At 37.5% G+C, this 24,043-nt stretch overlaps 1 protein-coding gene across 9 annotated transcripts in view; it reads right to left on the minus strand.

Annotated features, from left to right (window-relative positions):
* Positions 1-24,043, minus strand: part of LOC140210664 (uncharacterized) — a 182,710-nt gene that overhangs the window by 125,322 nt on the left and 33,345 nt on the right. For all 9 annotated transcript variants that reach the window (XM_072279827.1, XM_072279821.1, XM_072279828.1 and 6 more), the window contains exons 5-8: positions 18,044-18,166; positions 9,877-9,994; positions 8,358-8,515; positions 6,116-6,362 (exon numbers count right to left, since the gene is read on the minus strand). In XM_072279827.1, the coding sequence (XP_072135928.1) occupies positions 6,116-6,362; positions 8,358-8,515; positions 9,877-9,994; positions 18,044-18,166 (646 nt within the window). The remainder of the gene's footprint in view (positions 1-6,115; positions 6,363-8,357; positions 8,516-9,876; positions 9,995-18,043; positions 18,167-24,043) is intronic.

The following is a 24,043-nucleotide window of genomic DNA, read 5'->3' on the forward strand; positions in this document are numbered from 1 at the left end:
CCATTTTTTCATGGCCTATTGCAAAACACTGGCCATTGTACATAGACTTAAAATTTTAAATACTTCATGAATAATACTAGTCACTGCTGAGCTATTACGCAGGATACGAAATAACATTTATGTATTATGTTATGCTGCATTGGCGATGTAAACCAATATTTATTAAATAAAATTTATTTCATTATGATTTTAATATTTATTGCATTTGCTAATAGTGAAATTTAGCTATTTTCAATCTGGTGTTTATCTACTTAACAATAGGACTGTATTTCTAAAGTTGTATATTTATTATGAATTCCTTTTTGACATATTAATGGTGTAATATGTGCTACAAATGCAAACAATTCTCTATTAAGTGTATATAATTAATATGCAATACCCTGCCAGGGTGAATAAATCTGAATAAATAACATTGGAAAATAAAATCAAATTTTTTTGCAGTGAAGAATGTTGCATGACTGGGAAACTGGACAAGTAGATACCAATAAAAGATATATAGCCTGGAATACTATTTCTAGAATGGTTAGCTCTTTGAGTTGTGTACTTTGCATGATAATTTTGACCTAATTTTGGGGTAAGGTCACATTATTGATAACAAATTAAAAATTTACACACTTTCAATAAGAATCATTTAGAAAATAATTTAAACATGCACTTGTGAAAGAGCTATTTGGACACCACTTTTTATTTAGCTAAACAATTTTGATTCTATACTCACATGAGAAAAACATTCAGCAGTACAATTTACCACACAGTCCAACTAGAAGTATGAGATCTTGTGTGGGTCAGCAGGATTTGGGTATCCTTGTCATTGTTATTGTCATATCTTTAAAATTATCAGGTACAGGTAAGTAATGTCAATGCTAGTGAACACAATAAATGACCAACAGGATGTGTCAGCTACTGCTGTTTCAGTATAATAATGAGGTTTTCCTCCATCTTTTCTTCTCTCTAAGGAGGGATTACAGCCAGCAGTTACTGAACTTGTCAGGTCCATAAATCTATGTTGAATGGATCAAAAATTTAATTGTAGGGTGGGTAGAAGCTGGAAAAATCCCCATTTACTTCATTTCCACTCTTTTTTCTGAGGGTGGCATGATAAAACAGGGCCTTTGTTCAGGGAGGGAAATGTGGCACGCAAGGAAAAATCATTAGAGAGCAAAATGCCTAATAGGGCTGAAATACACAATATGTGTGAAACACCTCTTTAAAAGCTACTAACTCTTGGTAATGATATCAATCTCTAAAGTCTTCCTTTGCATACATAGGTTCTGGAATGAATCTTAAAAATAAGAACATGCATTTTAATTGCACAGGCAAATTAGCAAAATTATGTTAAGTAAAAAGGAAATGAGTGTTAAAAGTCTTTTCTCTTTACTTCTCCAATGTCTGAAAAGGATTGACCTCCTTCCATGGATAGTTTTAATAAGCTGCAAAATCTCATCCCTTGTTAGCAGAACCAGATAGTAAGAAATAAAAAGGTTCATCAATTCATTGCCCAAGGCAATGCTACATTTCTCATACAGCAAAGGACAGTTCTGATGATAGGCAAAAGGCTAAGAGACGCTGTATTTCCATAACGAGTAACTGATATACAAGGTTTAGAAACAAGATCATTAAGGTCAGTCAGTCCCAAAGCAAAAATCACTCAGTTTTGAGATACAAAAGAGGTAATCAGAATAATTACAATAATTCATTACTTATTTTTATACATTAGAGACTCAATTTAAATCTTAGGTATACTTCAGTAATTGTTAACAAAAGGGAGTGAAATGAAGTAAGCTGAAGTAAACAGAATTAGTATATAGTATTTGGTGTGGTAGAGCAGATAGTTTGGGCATATGCATTTGGTGTGTGTAGAAATCCCAATATTTCATATGGATGCATATTCCATATACTGTCCCAATATACTGCTAAATAACCATCAATCAAACTGAGCTGAGACTCTCAAAACAAATTTTACTTTATTCTGTTTATAATATGCATTTATTGAACTACAAGATAAACAGTATTTTACATTATGGCTATATATACTGGAAATTCATATTCCATTTAAGTAATGTCTCCTTAGAAGCAATGCTTATTCCTGTAACACTATCTTCATATCGAGAATGGGCACAGCTCTATTTGTCAATATTTGAGTAATTCCCAGTACTTCTTTTTACCAGGTTTAACAAAATTAATCATATTTCTTGAAATACTGGTCTCTGTATGCCTAACAACAACTTTTAATGCCTCTTTTAGGGGTATTAAAGAATACTAACTGGAAAGCCTTCATTAGATTCTGCAGCAGTGTCAACTGCAAAGTGCACATGTAGTTCTGAAGAAATTATTGAATCTGGAAAAATCATTGATTGAGATTAGATCAATTATCTCACATTGTTATTATACTGTTGTCAGAAATGAATACTTTTAAAAACTATCCTTAATCTATTATGTAAAGCACAATGTGGGTTGGGTTTCATGAACCTGGGACACTACAAAATATTTCACAACTAACAAGGTATATCTTAATATTATTGTTACGTTCTTTGCTAGGATCAGGGAGGAAATTGACATTCTCTTGCGGCCGAACCTGGAATAAAATTTTGTATCAAAGAAACCAAGATTACTTCAGTCTTAAGTAGCAATCTTAATGCAGACTCAGACTCGCTATTACAGCCATATATCCTCTCTTGGAACGTGCCTCTGCTGCCAACTTACTCACCCATTTATATTTCATCCAAGTCATTTAAATATACTGTTTCACAAACAGCAGAGGCCCTAGTATGGATCCTTGTGGAATACTACTAGTCACACACCTCAAGCCAGAATAAGTCCCATCAACCACTGCCTTCTGTCTTATATGGGCAAGTCAATTTTGAATCCAAATGGCCAATTCACCTTGGATCCCATTCACCTTAATCTTCTGTATGCATCTCCCTTGAAGGACCATGTCAAACGGTTTACTAAAATCCACGTAGACAACATCTGCAGCTCTACGTTTATCTATCACCTTTGTCACATCCTTGAAAACTCAAGTCAGTAGGACTTGATTTGCCCTGCACAAAGCCCTGCTGACTGCCTCTAAATAGGCCATGGTTTTCAAATGCACATAAGTGCTATCCCTAAGAATCCTCTCCAGTAACTTTGCTACCACTGACAAGACATTCACCAGTCTCTGATTTCTATGATCATCCCAATTTCTCTGATTGAATAATGGAACAACATTAGCTTTGGAACCATGCCTGTGGCCAGACAGGACGTTAAGACATTGGTCAAGGCCTCAGAAATCGTATCACATGCTTCTCTCAATAATCTGAGATATATCCCATCAGTCTCTGAGGATTTATCCACCTTAATGTTATGAACCCCAACACTACCTCTTTCTTTATCTCAAAATGTCCTAGCAAATTAACATAGTCCACACTGAACTCTGATGAGGGCAGCTGTGAAGATTTGAGGTATTGGAATGGGAAGATCCAGCTCAAACAAGACCACATGTTAGAGAAACATCTTAACAGTCCAAAGGGGACAGGAAACTAGGTGTGTTATCAGTGGATACGGGACCCTGACCAAATGTCATTGAACAATATTGCTAAAGGACTCACGAGAAAATGAAGGCTCCAAGGCAGGTTCAAATAGATAAGAGAATTAGAATGAAGAATGCTGAAGATGGTTTGACTAGTGATGTTAAAATTAGCATTGAGTAACTAAGAATGGACTCAAATGAGAACTATTCCTTTTAGCTAGACAATGGAAAAAAAGTTTTGGAGAGAACTGATTTCTCGACAGTTCCACTGCTGCAAAGAATAGAAAATGATAGTCCCGCACAGTACAGGCTATTTGGCCCATAATGTTGTACTGACCTTTTAACCTACTCCAAGATCAATCTAATCCCTCCTTCCTGCATAGCTCTCTATTTTGATTTCATCCATGTGCCTATCTAGTGATCTCTTAAATGACCCTAATATATCAGCTTCTACAACCACCCCCAGCAATGCGTTCCATGTGCTTACCACTCTCTGTAAAAAAAAACATACCTCTGACATCCCCCTACACTTTCATCCAAATGTATGAAATACCCTTTAGTACCCTATCAAACCGTGTAGGCACTTCCAGAGATCCCGAGATTCCTTCATGCATCGATACAGTTAAGAAATATCCTTTCATACTCTATCAAATGTATGGCTTCTTGTATTACCTATTGCTGCACTGGGGAAAATGGTACAGGCTACTCCATCCAATTCATTCATGTCAACTAAAATGCCCACCTGAGTTAAACCCACTTGTGAGCATTTGGCCCATATCCCCCTAAACCTTTTTTTATCCAGTTACTGTCTAAGTGTTTTTTTAAACTTTATGATTGTATCTGTGGCTATCACTTCCTGTGGCAGCTCATTCCATTCAACCTCCAACTTCTCTGTGATAAAATTCCCTTTAGATTCCCTTTAAATCTTCCCTTCTCACTTAAACTTAGGGTCTCTAGGTTTTGGACTCCCTTATCCTAGGAAAAAGACCATAAGATATAGGAGCAGTATTAGCTATTTGGCCCATTGAGTTTGGAAGATGGTAACCATCCACATTTTCTATGCCCTCATGCTTTTATAAGCTATGTAAGGTCATTTGTCTGCTCCAGTGATAACAGACCCATCCTGTTCAATCTCTCCTTATAAATTGAGACCTCCAGTTCCAATAACATCCTTGGGAATTTTTCCTGTACCCTCTTTAGCTTTATCTCAAGAGTTTAACAGGGATCAGTACTAACAACGAGAGCATTGTTAATTAGTATACAATTTATAACTTTGATTAGGGCCATTTCAGTGCTGAGAGAAATGCAAGCCAAGTATTCTGTTGTAGAGAAGATGCACACAGATTGATCTATGACAAGAAAAGGAAAGCAGAATTGGCACAGCACCACAGTAGCTGCTTAAGGGGTTTGAGCATGGGTTTCTGAGATGGGAGATGGGAAAGGGTTGTTAATGTTATTAATGTGCAACGCCCTTCACAGAGTTAATGGAAAATGCTGGAATGACTCAGCATGTTGAGTAGCGATTATGGAAAGAGAAACCTTAACTCAAGCGTATGCACTGTGGAAAATTACTTCTCAGAGTATTATCTAAGCAATCTAAAACCTTAACCTTTTTTCTTTTCACAGATGCTGCCTGACTTGCCGAGTGTTTCCAGAATTTTCTATTTTTATTTTGGATTTCCAGCACGTGCAGTTATTTGATTTTTACCAACAGCAGAGCATCTTAATCCCATATGTCGGCAGCATCATCATACCTCTAAGCAACACACATAAAAGTTGCTGGTGAACGCAGCAGGCCAGGCAGCATCTCTAGGAAGAGGTGCAGTCGACGTTTCAGGCCGAGACCCTTCGTCAGGACTAACCTCTACGTAATTTGATTGTAGAATCGTTGAAGAGTACAGAAACAGGAAGTGTAACTCAATATCAAATAAGGTACAGAAAGTGAAACAAAAAATATTAGGTAAAGATATCAGGTAGAAGTAAAAACTGGAGGAATTATACTTTATTTCATATTTGTTTATAGTTAATTTTGAATGCAAGAGAGTTTCTTTAATATTGATTATGATTTATTAAATTATCAAAAGTATTTAGACTGAAATGACCTTACTGAACTCTTTGTATTTGGTTTAGTCAAGATCTACAATTACAGTACAGTAATTTCATAACATTTGATATATAGTATTCTGAAAGGAGCATTGGGTGGCATTGGGGCACCTGCCAGATCTAGGTGTTAACTGTGCATTCCAGAAGTTTCCAGAAGTAGATTTTCACCACAAAATCTGGCCTTTCACTTATATCACTGATGGGTGTTGCAAGAATCAGTTTCTGCAGTGAGATATCGGGTATTAATCCTTTTAGAAATTGATTAATTCAGTGAAGTACAAGAAGACCATGAAAAACCAGCAAGAAGGACCTTACGTCATTTAAAATTAAGCATGCAGAAAAATATTCTGGAAAATGGAAATTGTACTTAAATAATCTAGATGTGATTAAAAAAAAGACACTTCTCACAAGCAGTTTGGATATATGCTTGTTCTGTCAATGAGATATCGCATTTGAAATTTCATTGCATCAAATATAGCAGAAAATTCCAGCATGCCTTACCGAATTCCCTACGTTGTTTGTTGGTCTTTTGTAGATCCTGTTTCAGCTGCTCTCTCTCGGTCTTGATGGAATTGTTATCATTTTCCTTTTGCTGCATTTCTTTTTCCAGCCTCTGAAGATCCATCGTTAAGGCTTTCACCATGCTGCCTTGCTTCTCAATTTCTCTTACCTTCCCTTTGATACTATCACGAGCCTGGAGCAGGTCTGCTTCGGACTTTCTCAAGAGGTCATCTCTCTTCTGTATTGCCTTTGGAGGAAACCATGGAGAATATGTACAGTGGAAATTCACTTCTAAGAGCATTATTTAAGCAGACCAAAACCAGTGCTTAATCACTTGGATCAAAAGTTGATTGTACCCATCAGAGGCTGCATTAAACCTTAAATAAGAAACATCAAAGTGAGTATGCAGCTTCAAACACATCTATCACAGAAGAGCTGAATTAAGAATGCATCTAGAGGCTGATGAGGAAGGTCTCACCAACAGATCTAACTTATAGCCCTGCAATATGAATCAACAGCAGCAAATTCATTAACTTAATAGATAGGGATTGAAATAAATGTTGTTGCTAAGATGTTGAAAGGCAACACATTTTCTTTAGAACAAAAAGCTATTAATCACTGCAATCAGAAGGCTTTATTTAACTGAAAGGCTTGATTATTAGTTTTCCCCCCTTGTCAAATGTCCTTTATGATAATATTCAGTTATGTTTCTGAAATGTAAGTAGAACATTTTCATTTAGATGAGTTACTACATATAATTGACTACATTTAAAAAAAACGCACCATGTGTTCGTTTTATTTCACTTCAGAAAACTCCCAATGTATTACTAGGCAATTATAAATGAAAAACTTTTAGGACAGCAAATTAGTCACAAATTGCCTCAAGCTACTATCAGTTTTGACCAATGTTTATGCTAAAGTGCTAATGACTTTTTCCACATCATTAGATAAGCAAAGGCTGGATTAAAATAACTCTCGGGGGAATGCAACACACATTGCTAAAGAGGGCAGAATCCTGAATAAATTAGTTATGCAGTAGGTTTTCCAGGAATTGGTCTAATGAAAATGCTCGCAACCACAGGCAGGTTGATCCCACTCATTGGTAATACATAGAGGAGAAATTCTGCCTTTGGGACGAAAATACATCTTTGCGAATCTCCATAATTCTTTGTATTCATGGTTAGCATTAATATTTATCATGAAAGGAAGATTTCAAATCTACTATGTTCATTGTGATCAATTAATGTTACGAAAATATACTCAAATGTAATGCAATTTGTGTTTATATCTTTGCTGGTTAGGAAAAAGACATTCAGGTTGAAGTTGGTCTTGTGTACAATGTGCTAATACATGCATATTGAATTCCACCTACATTGATGTTACAATTCATTATCTTAGATAATTCCTTGAAACCAAAGATGACTCTTGATTGAATAGGTTCTGAGGTGATTATTGAAAACATAGTGAGACCTGCAGGTTCTGTCATAGTTGCTTGATGAGACAGGCACCACCCCAATAGGGTGGAGGTAATGTGTCACTTCTGCCATTTTCTTTGGGCTCCATTATGATCAGTTTGAAAAATATCTTCGAATTGTTATTTGTGTGCACCACTAATGTTCAGTCTTGGCAGAGCTCAGCCTGCTTACTTCAGGAGTTCTGATGTTGAGCATTGGAATAATATGCCTTCCCCCTCAGAGTCTGTTGAGTGTAGTTACAGCCTTAGTGCTAGAGATGTTGGGTCTGTGAGTCCACTGGGGAAGTTTAATGCCCAATGGCTGTAAATACGAGGTTGGAGGCCAAAGATGGCCTGTCCTGGGGTTGAAGGACTGTGTGAGTGTGTGTGAAGAAGGAGATGGACTTGTATTGGTGCTATTGTTTTGTCGTTTGTTGTGTTCTGTGTTGCTCTGCCGAGCATGGTAAACATACTATGTTGGCACCAGAATGTGTGGTGACACTCGAGGGCTGCTCCTAGCCCATCCTTGTGGGTGTTGGTTGTTCACACAAATCACGCATTTTACTGTATGTTTCGAGTACATGTGATAAATAAATGAATAAATCTGAATGTCGGCAAGGGGAAGATACTGATTTGTTAATGCTACTAGTACAGTGCATTGCAAAACATCAGCTGATTAATTTTTACCCATTGCAGTTTCACATAAATTACATTTTCAATTCAGTATATTACTTTCCATGTTATTTTCAGAATAGACAGCTTGAATAATTTGTATTAAATCCTGCTCACCTGTTCTTGTTGGGTGCGTAGTTTTTGACAGTTGTGGAGATCATTTTCCAGTTTCATAATCTGCTGTCCCAGTTTAGCTGTCTCCGTCTGGTGTTTTTGTAAATCAGATGCCTTGTCAAGTTGCAGGCTTTGAGCAAACTTCTCCAAGTATGTTATCTCTTTAGGTAAGGTTTAAATTAAAAATGTTACTGTGTGTTATGTAAGAGTTTAGTGGCAATTAAACTCTTTGTAATACCATTTACAAACTGGCAGTTGAGAAAGGATGTAGAAGTAGTTTTGAAATTAACATTCTAATATATGACCATAAGATATAGGTGCAGAATGAAGGAATTAGGCCATGTGGCCCATCAAGTCTGATCTACCATTTTATCATGGCTGATCCAGTTCCCTCTCAGCCTCAACCTCCTGCCTTATTCCCGTAACCCTTCATGCTTTGACTAATGAAGAACCTATCAACCTCCGCCTTAAATATACCCAATGACTTGTGCTCCAAAACCACCTGTGGTGATGAATTCCACAGTTTCATGATTCTCTGGCTAAAGAAATTCCTCCTCTTCTCCGTTCTCAATAGAGCTGAATTTCATGCAAATAAGGAACATTCCAATATATCTCTGAGTGTGGGAGGTCATTTGCTGCTTGACTTTTTATGGTATCTTTGATGGTCTGGAGTCAATGTTGAGGAATTGATGGGTTTTTCATCCTCATCTCTATGCCAATGTCACCCCTTCTGTTAGGTTGCTTCTGTCACAAGGATCAGATGTGTCCGGAGGCTGTTATGGATGAGAAGCCTTGCAGATTGTCTGTAAGGAACAATTCTGAAAGTACTACTATGCCTGCACAGTCTGTGGGAACGATTTCCCAAATTAGGTTCCAGTTGTTATCATATTTCACTCTAGAAAAAAGAAATGACTTACACTTGCATAATAATAAAAAAGTGTACAAATGAATTTATGGCTTTTGTTTTCCATCCAATTCTTATGTCTTCTGGCTCAACAGATTTCCTGGCCAGAGGTAGACAAAGACATGGAATTACTCACCAGGAACATGGGAATGCATCACCCTTTCCTGCACCATCCCTCATTGTCCACATGAACAATTTCCATGAAGGCAGACGCATAATGTAGATATAAATCAGACAAAAGGCAGGTACACATCTTTTTTTTCTGGGGCCAGAAGGACTAGTAATAGCCAGCCTTTCTTAAATTCTCAGAAACTCCCTGGACGCCAAAGCAGTCACTTACTAGTAGGCAGCCAAGCACCAAAATGGTTCTCATCTATTGGCAGTTGTGCATTCGCTCCATGTGTATTCTGTCCAAGAAGTCAGTCAGAAATGCTTAGATAAAGTTCAATGTTTAAAATCACTGACATACTGAGCAGTTTCCCTGAATCATAGTTCATCCCACTTTATCTTACACATAATTCTCTTTATTAGATTAACAAATGGTAAATTTATGAGAAATTAAAATATTATCAATGATACATTTCATCCCTAGATTGACAAAGAATGTGTTTATATTACCATTATCCTTTTGTTCGGTTACAGAAGTTAACTGCAGGTTCATTTTATGCACTATTTCTTGGTATTTTTTGATTTCCTGAAAATATCCAGAGTTCTGAGTATTGGCTTGGGCAAAATCCTGGAAGTACAAATTTTAAAAAAGAAAAAAATGATTTGATTAGCAAAAGTAAGCTCCCACTTTCACTCAACCACAGCAGCTGAACAAAAGCAATGTGGAAGATTTAGTTAAAAGATTTTAATTTCACTCTTCCTGCATCACTAAAGTTAGTGGAGTTAATAGTATTGTTTCCAATAAATGCTGATTTGCACACACACCTCGCTTATTGTGGACTCATCATAACTTATCTCCAACTAAGCCGGCAGTAGACTTGGATTTCTACTTTCTGCCCACGGCAACCAGGTACAATAGGTACTATAATTTCCCTTTTCTTTTTAAAAGGACATTATTAGCATTCAATGGAACAAAATTATGAGTCTTTAATAGATCAGGGAAATTGATTCATCTATTAAACAAAAGTTTTCCTTTATTTTTGATGACTGATTTGCTTTTTTTTAAATAATTACAGGAATCAGAGAAAACAAAACAATATCAACATGGAAGTGTTCAAAGTTCCAGGTAACGGCTTGTGCAAAATCCTGGAAGAACACATTTTAAAAGCAAAGAATGATTTGATAGCAATAGTCTGTCTTCACTTTCACTCAAATAACAGTAAAGGAATGTCAGCTGAGTTAACAACTCCATAAACTAAATTGTTACTATTGCGTGATAAACTAGCTTAGCTTGTGATTCCTGGTCTTTTTTGCCTCACTGCATGTAGTTTGCGTGAACAGTTTCCAAGTTTTGAAAGCGCTGTTCATAATAAATATGACATTATGCTACATAATTTAAATAACATTGGTCACATTTATTGCCGTTACATGACTAGAGTTCGAAGTCTGGAGAAACACAGCTAAACATTGCTGGTATCTCAGTATATTAAAGTAACCCAGTGATAATGAGCAATACTCATTGAAATAATAAAACATTTATCACCCTTAACTTACAAGTATAAAAATTTTACATGTTCAATAAGGTAGGGAAGAAATATTTATTTCACCAGATGGTGTGCAGTTAATGATCTATGCAAGACTATTTATTTTAATTGATAATATTCCACCTCTGTAAGATATGAGCTTGAAGCCTTTTAAATTGAGTATCCCATTTTGGTATGCAATGAACAACAACCTTCTTCAGAATGAGAATCTGGTTTATTATCAATGGCATTTGACTTGAAATTTGGTAACTTAGCAGTAGCAGTACAATGCAATAGAAGAAAAAAAACAAAATAGTAATAATTATAATAAATAACAAAATCAATTACAGTATATGTATATTGAATAGATTAAAAATTGTGCAAAAAAGAAATACTATATATTAAAAAAGTGAGGTAGTGTCCAAGTGTCCATTTAACAATCAGATGGCAGAGGGGAAGAAGCTGTTCCTGAATCGCTGAGTGTGTGCCTTCAGGCTTCTGTACCTCCTACCTGATGGCAACAGTGAAAAAAGGGCATGCCCTGGGTGCTGAAGGTCCTTAAGAATGGACGCTGCCTTTCTGAGACACTGCTCCTTGAAGAGGTCCTGGGTACTTTGTAGGCTAGTACCCAAGATGGAGCTCACAAAATTTACAATCTTCTGCAGCTTCTGGAATATGTTGGCATAAACTGCTCTGTAATATTTTGATATTCCATCATATTAAGAATTTTGGATACCCAAGAATATTTACATTATATAGCAGCATATGAAGTGAGTTCAATTAATGATGTAAATAGCTTCATGATACTTGTCGGCAGAGGGCTGCAAGTGATTACTAATTGCTTGAAGAAAGAAAAACTTTCCTGCTTCACTCCTTTTTCCAAAATCTTTAATCTGTCCCTTAGTTTTTGCACCATTAACCAAATGGGAATATCTTCCTCTCCCTATCTTTACTAAGCCTGCCATGATTTGTTATTTCTCTATTAAATCTCCTCTCAATTTCCATAAGACCAGAAGAGATAGGTGTAGAATTTGGCCATTTGGCCCTCGAGTCTGCTTTGCCATTTAGTCATGGCTGATCCTTTTTTTCCCCCCTCCTCAATCCCAATCCCTGGCCTTCTCCCCGTAACATCTGATGGTGTGTCCGGTCAAGAAGCTATCAAGCTCTCCCTTACATCCACCCAGCGATGTGTTAACTTCGTTATTTTGTTAACTTGTTAACTTAGCAGCTGCTTGTGATAATAAACAAATTTTACCACCCTTTGGCTAAAGAAGATTCTCCGCATCTATGTTTTAAACAGACAACCTTCCATCCTGAGTCTGTGCCCTCTTGTCCTGGACTCCCCCACCATGGGAAACATCCTTTCCACACCTTTGACTTTCATTACTCGTATAAACACAAGCCCAGCTTCTCCAACTCATCTGTCTGGTTAAAATCTCTCATTCCATGAACCATTGTGGTAAATTCCTCTATATTCTCCAAAGTACCTCCTCATTGTCCTGAAGGGTGTGTCTAGGAGTGGAGTAATTGCATCCTAGTGAAAGGTTTGATAAACTTATAATGACTTCACTTCTTTTGTGCTCACCTCAGTTTATGAAATCCCAATGTCTCATACATCTTAACTACTTTCTCAAAATGTCCTTAATAGATTTATGCACACAAATCTCCAGAACACTCTATTCCTGGACTTTATTTTTGGAACTGTTGTTGAATATGCCTGGATAGTACACAAAGCTAATCGGAAGCAATGTCACATGTTTCTTCATAGGTCTTAGCAGAAAATGATTCCATGTTCCTTAGAGTTTGGGACGTAGGTATTCAAGACTGGAAATCCATGACAAAGTGCTGTAAATCATGTTATAAGGGCATCAGAGATTCACAACAGAAATGAAATCACATTGTCTTCTATTTTTAAAAAAGGGAACCATACATATCTGGTGATATTTGTAAAATCTAATGACCATAGGACCATGAGACATCAGAGCAGAGCTAGGCCACTTGGTACATCAATTCTGTTCTGCCATTCCATCACGGCTGAATTCGAAGTTCAAAGCTCAAAGTAAATTTATTATCAAAGTACATATATGTCGCCATATACAATCCTGAGATTCAATTTCTTGCGGGCATACACAGTAATTCCAAGAAACATAATATAATCAGTGAAAGACTGCATTGAACAGGACGGAGAAGTGCCTAAAATGAAAAAGACAACAAACTGTGCAAATACGAAACTAAAAGAAATAATTATAATAATAAGTAAATAAGCAATAAATATTAAGAAAGTGAGATGAAGAGTCCTTCAGAATCAGAATCAGAATCAGGTTTATTATCACTGGCATGTGATGTGAAATTTGTTAATTTAGCAGCAGCAGTTCAATGCAATACATAATCTAGCAGAAGAAAAAGAATAATAAATAAAATAAAAAAATAAATAAACAAGTAAATCAATTATGTATATTTAATAGATTTAAAAAATGTGCAAAAACAGAAATATTGTATATTAAAATAGTGAGGTATTGTCCGAAGATTCAATGTCCACTTAGGAATCGGATGGCTGAGGGGAAGAAGCTATTCCTGAATTGCTGAATGTGTGGCTTCAGGCTTCTGTACTTCCTACTTGATGGAGTGAGAAAAGGGCATGCCCTGCATGCTGGAGGTCCTTAATAATGGAGTACTTAAGTCCTGGGTACTTTGTAGGCTAGTACCCAAGATGGAGTTGACTAGATTTACAACCTTCTGCAGCTTCTTTCGATCCTGTGCTGTAGCCCAGGAGTCTTTGAGTGTATTTGTTGACATACCAAATCTCTTCAAACTCCTAATGAAGAATAGCTACTGTCTTGCCTTCTTTATAACTGCATCGATATGTTGGGACCAGGTAAGATTCTCAGAGATCTTGACACCCAGGAAGCTGAAACTGCTCATTCTCTCCACTTCTGATCCCTCTATGAGGATTGACATGTGTTCTTTCGTTTTACCCTTCCTGAAGTCCACAATCAGCTATTTCATCTTACTGACGCAGAGTGCCAGGTTGTTGCTGCGGCACCATTCCACTGGTTGGCATATCTCACTCCTGTACGCCCTCATGTCACCACCTGAGATTCTACCAACAATGGTTGTACCATCAGCAAATTTATAGATGGTACTTGAGCTATGCCTAGTCACACAGTCATGTGTATATAGAAAGTAGAGCAGTGGGCTAAGCACACACCCCTGAGGTGCGTCAGTGTTGATCATCAGTGAGGACAATATGTTATCACCAATCTGCACAAATTGTGGTCTTCCAGTTAGGAAGTCAAGGATCCAATTGCAGAGAGAGAGGTACAGAGGCTCAGGTTCTGCAACTTCTCAATCAGGATTGTGGGAATGATGGTATTAAATGCTGAGCTATGGTCGATGAACAGCATCCTGATGTAGGCGTTTGTGTTGTCCAGGTGGTCTAAAGCCTTGCGGAGAGCCATTAAGATCACGTCTGCCATTGACCTATTGTGACAATAGGTACATTGCAATGGGTCCAGGTCCTTGCTGAGGCAGGAGTTCAGTCTAGTCATGACCAACCTCTCAAAGCATTTCATCACTGTCGATGTGAGTGCTACTGGGCAATAGTCATTAAGGCAGCCCACATTATTCTTCTTAGGCACTGGTATAATTGTTGCCTTTTTGAAGCAAGTGGGAACTTCTGCCCATAGCAGTGAGAGGTTAAAAATGTCCTTGAATACTCCCGCTGGTTGGTTGGTGAAGCGCACCTTCAGTAACTCCAGAAGACTGAAGTTGGGTAAAATACTGAAAGGCTTTTATTCGCTGTACAATACGACCTTCATGGTGAGTGCCTGCCCCCGGACTGAGGGGGAGGGGCAAGGTGAAAACATCTTTATACAGGAATCTGTGGGAGGAGCCACAGGGGCAGTCAGCAGAGGGGCGTGTCCAGACAGTTAACCCAGTTACAACATATTACCACAGTTGGCACAAGTTTTCAGAACCTTACCAGGTACTCTATTGGGACCTTCCGCCTTGCAAGGGTTCACTCTCTTTAAAGAGAGCCTAACATCGGCCTTTGAGATGGAGATCACAGGGTCATCAGGTGCAGCAGGGATCTTCACCATGAAGTGAGTCTATAGATTGTGGTAACATTTCAGTGATGGGGCGAGTGAAGTTGAATGCAGTTATCCCCACTGGTTCAAGAGCCTGATGGTTGAGGGGTAATAGCATTTCCAGAACCTGGTGGTGAGAGTCTTGAGGCTCCAGAACCTTCTTCCAGCAGTGAGAAGAGAACATGTCCTGGGTGGTTTTATTATCCCTTTCAATTCCATTCTCTTGTCTTCACCCCATAACCTTTGACACTATTACTCATCAAGAACCTATCAACCTCTGCTTTAAGTATACACAATGATTGGCCTCCACAACTGTCTGTGGCAATAAATTCCACAGATTCACCACTCTTTGGCTAAATAATTTCCTCATCATCTCTGTTCTAAAGAGATGTCCTTGTATTCCCCCCTATAGGAAGTAACCTCTCCGCGTCTGGGTCTTTGAACATTTGGTAGGTTCCAATAAGATCCTCCCTCATTCTTCTAAACGCTAGTGACTACAGGCGCAGTGCCATGAAACACTCCTCATACAGTAACATTTTCATTCCTGTGCTCATTCTCCTGAACCTCCCCAGAACCCTCTCCAATGCCAACACATCCTTTCTTAGATAAGGGGGCCAGGACTGCTTACAATGCTCCAAGTGCAGCCTGACCAATGCCTTATAAAACCGCAACATTATATCCTTGCTTTTGTATTCTAGATCTCTTGAAATGAATGCTAACATTGCATTTGCCTTCCTTACCACTGACTCAACCTTTAGGGAATCCAGCACACATTCTCCCAAGTCCCTTTTCACCTCTGATATCTGAAATTTCTCCCCATTAATAAAATAGTCTTCGCCTTTATGACCATAGTACATGACCATACAATTCCCTACACTATATTCTACCTGCCACTTCTTTACCCATTCTCCTCATCTGTGAGTCCTTCTGCAGACTCCCTGGTTACTCAACACTACCTGCCCCTCCACCTATCTTTGTATGGCGTCATTGACATATAACATGCCTAGAGTGCTTCGAGAAACTCCACAGACGAATTTAATTACATGACGAAACGCTTGCCTATGCAGCTTCCCTTACAGTGTTCTGTCAAAGTCTCCACTCTGAAATGTTGACTACGTTTCCCTTCCCACAGATGCAGCCTGATCAAGTACAGATACAGTACTTCGAGTATTTTCTGTTTTTGTTTCCATTTCCATTATAAATTTATTTTGCTTACTTGTTTCTTTTAGAAATATATATATGTGTGTGTATATATATATATATATATATATATATATAATTGGCAATAATTGGATCAAGGTCTTACTTCCTGCTAGAGTTGCTCTGATCATTCTAAAAGGTAATACTGTATTCCTTGGACCACTACTGTCTATCACATTGGTGTTCCCACATTGATGGAAGGAGGGGAATTTCAGAGAAGTTAGAATGGAATGCAATTTAGGCTGGTCCATCAAAGGGAAGGTTTGCTTTCTATTCTATCTGATTGATAAGATGAGCCTTGGAAAGTAGCTACACTCCACTGTGAACTATTCTGTTCAGAGTAGTGCCAGTTTTCTGTAGAGTGCTTTTGCACTAGATCTGTCCTGGCCTCAGTGAGTACGCTTCTTATAGGTATTAAAGCTGGGAGAGAGGTGCTCAGCTATCCAGGGGTGGGAGGTAGTAGTTGCATAAGATCCGGTGTCTACCCTAGCTTTTCAGTCTTGGTTTTTGTACAGTTCTATCAATTTACTTTGTGATGATCCCCACCAACTCTTTGTTAGTGTGGAACATAATTGAAATGTTATGATGTTAAGATCAAATTAAGAAATTCGGAAAGCCTTTTATTATCGATGATAATGAATACGTACAACCCACCACACTTTTGAGGGGCAGAAACATAGAGAGCTGGCAGATTTAGGAAAAGGCTTAATGTTTATACGGGAGGATGAAGGGAGTAGAAAACCAACAGGACAGGATGGGAAAAGGCCCATGTGCAGAACAGATCTTCTGAGCCAAATTGATCATTTCTTTGTTGTAAATTCTATGTAATTTTAAGTAACTTCAGTTTAATATATTGAGTTTTAATCTCTGAATCATAATCAGGTTTATTGTCACTGACATAAGTTGCAAAATTTTCCATTTTGTAGCATATTGCAAGCATTACAGATTACAATAAAAGTTTGTAATTTGTACAGAAAGAATAATAGAAAGTAATAGAAGCCTGTAAAATTGGTCGGCTCCATCATGGGTTCCAGCCTCCGTAGTATTCAAGACATCTTCAAAAGGAAGGCGGCATACATTATTGAAGGATCCCCGCCACCCAAGCCATACCTTCTTCACATTCCTACTGTCAGGAAGGAGGTACAGAACATCCAGGATGTACCTTCTTCACATTCCTACTGTCAGGAAGGAGGTACAGAAGCCAGAAGGCACACACTCAGTGATTTAGGAACAGCTTCTTCTCCTTTGCCATTCAATTTTTAAAATGGACACTGAACCCATGAACATTACCTCACTACTTTATTATTTCTGTTATTTTGTACTATTTACTTGAACTTAACTATTTAATAGACATATATATACTTACAGTAACTCAGTTTTTTCTCTATATTTATTTATCATGTATTTCATTGTACCACTGCCATAAAATTCACAAATGTCATAACATATGCCGATGATATTAAATCTGATTCTGATTCTGAAAAAATAGAAAAGCAATGCAAAAGAGCTATAGTGAGGTATCAGTCATGAATTTATGGAGCGTTTGAAAATCTGATGGCGGAGGGGACGAAACTGTTCCTAAAATATTGAGTGTGGGTCTTCAGGCTAGTAGCGTTGAGCAGAGGGCATGTCCTGGATGCTGAGGGCCCTTCAAAATGGAAGCCTCCTTCTTGAGGCACCACCTTGAAGTTGTCCTTGATAATGGGAAGGCTTGTGCATATTTCTTAGTTAATGTGATATTAAAGTAATAGGTTGCTTCAGATTGCGCCCCATAGTTCTCAAAGCTACTGATGGCTCGCATTTCGAGAACAAGATTCAAAACATGTTATTCTGCAGTAAATGAGGATAAGGAACAAAATGGCGTACCTTCTTTAGTTGTTCAAGATGAGCAGACTGGAAATTGTACTCCGTATCAGCATGACTGTGTGTGGCTTTGTAGGAAGCAAAATCTGCTTGGAGTTTTACTACATTTTCTTCCCAAACAGTAGCCTAAAAAACAAAAAAAAAACACCTTTAGTTTTGAAGGACAGTAGAAGCATTAAATAAAAGGAGAACTACAGGAACTACTCAATAGTTCAGGCAGGGTCTTTCATTAAGACCTGAAGCATGAACTCTCATTTTCTTTTCCCTAATGGATGCTACTGCACCTACTGATTATTTGCAGCTTTTTGTGTCTTCCTCTCAGATGTCCACATTAACCCACCAAGTTTGCAATGGAATAAAAAAAAAGTCAGAAATATTCAACAGAATTGGCATCACCCACAGATTCAGATTCATCTACACATGTACATAAAAACATAGAGTGAAATTTGTCATTTGCAAACAACCAACACACCCAATGATGTGCTGAAGGGCAGCCCGCAAGTGTTGCCACCGGTGCCAACATAGCATGCCCACAATGTTGAACACAACAACGCAAGCAGCAGCAACAACAATGACAGCAGCACAAAACAAGACAACACCACCATAGCAAGCCCCTTTCCTACCCTTTCATCCCCTCACACGCACACGCCTACAATCCCAGGACAGGCCGCCTTGTGGCCTCTGTTCCTTACACAAAAACAGAGTTAATGTTCAACTTAAAGTCTAAACTGAGAAAAATTAGAAACAAGTTTAATAATTATAGAGAAGAGAACAGGGTAGGGAGGCCAAACAAAAATACCTATGATAAGTTGGAGACCAGGAGAGACTGAATGATGATGGTATAGGTTGAAAGAAGATGGTAAAGGATAATGTATAACAATAAGTGTTTGAGAGAGGTATAAATATAGGGAAACAAATGAAACCCAGATTTAACAGAAGGGGAGAGAGGAAAAAAACATCTGAATGCTGGGAATGTGAGCTATAGAAGTAGAATAGAGGATTATCTGAAATTGTTGAACTCCTGTATGCATAGTCAAAGATGAGCTGCTTCTCTTTATTTCCTGCATCCTTTCCCTTTATTGCTGTTTTTGTTTCATTTCTTACTGTTCCATGCTCTGATGAAAGGCCCTCTTTCTGAAATATTAATTATGTTTCTTTCTCCACACATGTTCCCTGAGCTGCTGAGTAATTCCAGCATTCGTTGCTCCTATTTTAGTTTTTCACCACTTGCAGAACTTTGCTTTTAAATTTGGCAGTGGAAGCCTTTCTAGAAAGTGTATCGTAGTTTACATATGTGCTCTAAGAATAAAAAAGAACTCTCTTTGGATGTATTGTGAATATTAACACTGAAATCTCTTCATGGTTCCCTTTTATATTATTGGCACAGTTGTACTATGTTCTAGGCTAAATCTATGCTTGATTAATAATATAAGAACGCCAGGAGCACAAATATTCCTCAGAAAAAAGATGACAGAAGTTGCAAAAGTAACTCAAAAAGATGGTGAAGAAAACAATTTTTCAAATTTTTGGTAATTATAAATTAATGACAAATTGATATTTTGTTTACAGCAATGTTCTACCAGACTATGTCTATCACGCCTACGTAAATAAATTATGGTTATCTATTTTGAAAACACTCCAATGTCTGACAAAGGGAGAAGGTGTGAAATCTAGATACGTTGTTAAACAAGTTATGAGATATGGAAATTGTGTTCAGAGGATTAATTTTAGGCAATAGCACTTCAATTTCTGACCTTCCAACAAATTCTGTAGTCATAGGATAATTAAAATATTCATGAGGATTTATGTTTTGATGAATAATTCTGATGAAATGCCATTGATCTGAAATACTAATTCTGTTAATTCCATTGTTGCTTGCTAAGTATTTCCAGAATTTTTGTTTTTATTTCAGATTTCATAGAACATAGAGACGTATAGCACAGGGACCAGCCCTTTAGCCTGTCATGTCTGCATCAACCATGATGCCATTATAAATTAATCACACCTGCCAGCAAGTAGTCCACATCCCCCTATTCCCTGCCTATCATGTCTGTCTAAGTGCCTCTAAAATGTTGTCAATACAATATATGTGCTTTTAACATCTCAACTGGCAGTGCATTCTAGGCACCGGCCATTCTCTGGGTAAAAGACTTGCTTCGCAAGACTCCTTTAAACTTTCACTTTTCATTTTAAATCTACGCCCTCTAGTAATTTATTTTTCCATCATGGGAAAAAAAGATTCTGATGATAAACCATATCTACACTTCCCAAAATTTTATATACTTCGAAAGGTTGCCCTTCAACTTCTGATGCTCCAGAGAAAACAATTAAGTTTCAGATTACCTCATCAATTCAGACTACCTGCATATTCATCCAAATCATTAATCTATATTACAAGCAGTGGTCACTGACCTCCAGACAGGGGGAAAAAAAACACTTCCTAATACTACCCTGTCTTCTAGGACAAATCTAATTTTGATCCAATTTACCAACTCATCACAGATCCTGTATGACTTAACCTTCCGGACCAACCTAACATGAGGGATCTGTTCAAACATTTTAGTAAAGTTCATGTAGACAACATCCACTGCCTCATTCTCATCAATCAGCTTCATTGCTTCCTTGAAAAAATTGATCAAATTTGTGAGATGTCAAGCAACCATGGTGTTATAATTAAATCAACTGAATAAATAATACATGGGACAATTTCAAAACCACATTATAGTGCAATTTATAAGAAAGAACTGTTGCATTTGTCATTTGTGATCCTATGGGCTGCTAATCATGGGCAGGATAAACTAAAGTAAAATAAATATGGTTTAGTACAAACACACAAAGGAGGGTGTGGGAGGATGGAGGAGGAAACATGTAGCTCTAATGAGGGCTTGGGTGGTACAGAAATAAACTAAAACCATCTCAAACTCATTCCAAATGTGTTCTTCTCTACACTTTTATGGAAATGAAAAATTTTGAGTCAGAACAGAAATTTAAATATTTAAAGTCGGCACACTCTGACTTAGCTTCCTTTACAGGTTTAACTATGGCCCAACATCTCAAAAGAGACAGCTTTGTGAGAATAGCCCTTGCAGTTCGGCAGGAGCAGGAACACTACCAGGTCCCTACCTTGCCCCATCTTAGACATTGGGGAAAAGCCTTTGACCTTGGAAAATATCATCGCACCCCTGGTCAAGGATCACATCATTCCCTGTGTATCATGAATGGATTATTCTTGTCTGGGATGGGACACTCAGATCAAGGACTCAGCCCCCATTGCTCCACTCATGATATGGACCAAGTTTCATAGTCTGCTTCAGAGTGACTCAAAGACAAGGCTGCCAGTCAGGATGAGAATTAACCTGGGAACATACCAACAGCAAAAAATATTGTGTGTGTTGCTTTGGATTTCCAGCACCTGCAGATTTTCTTGTGTTTGTGATCCATGATTTTAGTCAGAATTCCTCAGCATGTAAAGCACTATGCAGATTCTGGGATCTACATTTGAAATGTGGACACATAATTACACCCATTGATAAGTCTAATTTGGATATCAACTGTAGCATTTGGGCTTGTGAATATTAAATAAGGTGTTTCCCCGTTTACAACAGGGTTCCGTAACCTGAATGATTGACAAGATGGAAATGTGGCTCCCCCCCCACGCCCCCCTTCCCGGTAGAGCCACCTGTTGCAAATCCAGCTTGCTAGTCTCACAGACACCTTGTATGTACTGGCCCTGCATCAGCCAGACGTTTCTGAACCGGGTAGTTGGCATTTAATGCCATATTCTGATGGAACTGTAAACAAGCTGGAAGAGTAGAGCAATTCAAGTCCTATGCTGGCAATTGTATCTCACTGAAAAGTGTGGAGTTAACTGGACAGATTTTGTCCATGTTTGCTCTGCTTTGCTCATCTCTCCTTCTAGTAGTTACCAACGCTAAAGCTAAACGGAATTTTTCAACATTCAAAATAGCTGCACTTTATCGGAGAGTGCCGCTTATACTGAATTGAGTCCAATTTTCAATTTTTCTTGCTTTTCAGGAAGCTTAGTTCATCAATGGAACAATGTCCTCCCCGTACTGCTGCGGAGTTAGTCCAAAATCAGACTGTTTTGCCTTGATTGTGCTTCTGCAGTTAAGCTTAATTATGCAGTCTTCCAGTTTTGTGTAAAAATCAAACCAGAAAGGTCTTCAATCGTTTAAATGAAATGACAGTTTTTGATTTGGTCATGTTTATTCTATGATAGCTAACAAAAATTTCCTGCTATTTTATAATTTTCAAAACTTGATTAAAAGATGTCAGACTGAATACTAATAAATTATTCAATGGGAAACAACTGGTCAGCACATAAGATATTGCAGGTAGTACAATTATTTCATCCTATTGTAGATTAACCAACCTGAGGTTAGTTTCTTATTCCATAGTACTACTCGCTTTTTGCACGATAGTGTCATTGGTTTGATTAAATGAATCAGTGGACAAGCACAGACTTTACTGGCTCAAGCAATAAACTAAAACATGCTGTATCCAGGTAACCTAAAGCTGTAAATCAAAACTCCTGGCGAGGCTGAAAAATCAATCTTTTTGTGTTACCTCCAGGGCAAACACGATTTATAAATGCAGCATTCAGATAACTTCCAATTTAATGTTAACAAGGTTTTAAAGTCACACCTGTCTTAGAATGCAAACATTTTGCCTCAAAAACATGCAAAGTAATTTTATTGTGAAAACAAGAAAATTCATACCCATGATGATACATGGTGTTCCTGTGATCCACATTTGTCATACCTCTATAACCCAACTATATCCAATATTGTACGATAAACAATAATATACAAAGCTGTGTGCAACATGCTCCTCATGATCAGAGGGTACAACAGCTGAGGATTATTTCATTAACATGAGAAAGCCTAATAAAATATTTACTTCACAAATCACAAGGACATTTTTCCAAATGAATCAGATAAAACAGAGGTTCTGCCACAAATGTGTGCACTCAAAAGATTGTAGAACCTCAATGCATATATTTCAAAAAAATTATGGAGAAATTTCTGGAAACTCTATACAAGTTTCATCTTGTATATTGGGAAGGCAGACTAAAAATTAAATACTTTCTCTCACCCTGTAAGATCCTTTGTTTAATAAAGCACTGCATTAGTTTAACTTACTGGCTATCCTCCAGTATTTTAAGATGAGATGCTGATAAATAGTGTCTGAAGTGCTACTTAAGGAAACTATAACATTTAAGTCTAATGTCTGAATATTAAAATAACATGTAGATGTCATCTTAGTTAGATTCTTCGAGAGACACAGATTTCTGTGATTCAAGTGAGATATGTATGCTGTGGATTTAAAAACATGCAAGTCGCTGGATTTCAGGCAGGTAAACTGTCTGAAAAATGGATACAATTTAGGGATGAGTTTATACTCCATCTTGAACTGACAATGTATGATAAACTAGAACTGTCACAAAATAAAAAAAATAAATGCTATCATATTTCATTGGCAATAAAGTCATAGAATTGTACTATAACTATATGGCCCTCAAATGAAACCTCAATGAATGCATTAGATACACAATATGCACACTGCAATCCACCTAGAAATGAAATAATCAACTCTTATTGATTCCTTTCTCACAATCAGGAGTAGGAATACTATCTTTATGGAATTCAGCTGAAGGTGGAGTTAAAAAATTCAGATTATAACATTTTTCTCGCTCTTTTCCAGACTTCTGCTATAATTTTCATATTCTTTCATCATACCCTTTGGTTCTATATTTGTTATAAAAAACTTTCTTTATCATTGACCCATCATCCTATTTTTATTTTAATACCTCTCATCCAATGGCAAATCTTCCCTTTGATTATTTCCTCCAATCCTCTGCTTCCCTGCTTCTGCAATTGGATAAAACCTGTAACATTTCTGAATATTTCCAGTTCTGGTCCAGTTCATTGATTAGACATAGTAGAGTTTTCATTTTTTTTGCAATGCTATCTGGCTTGTGAG

This window comes from Mobula birostris, chromosome 15, assembly GCF_030028105.1.
Source record: "Mobula birostris isolate sMobBir1 chromosome 15, sMobBir1.hap1, whole genome shotgun sequence".
In the NCBI taxonomy this organism is placed as follows: Eukaryota; Metazoa; Chordata; class Chondrichthyes; order Myliobatiformes; family Myliobatidae; genus Mobula; species Mobula birostris.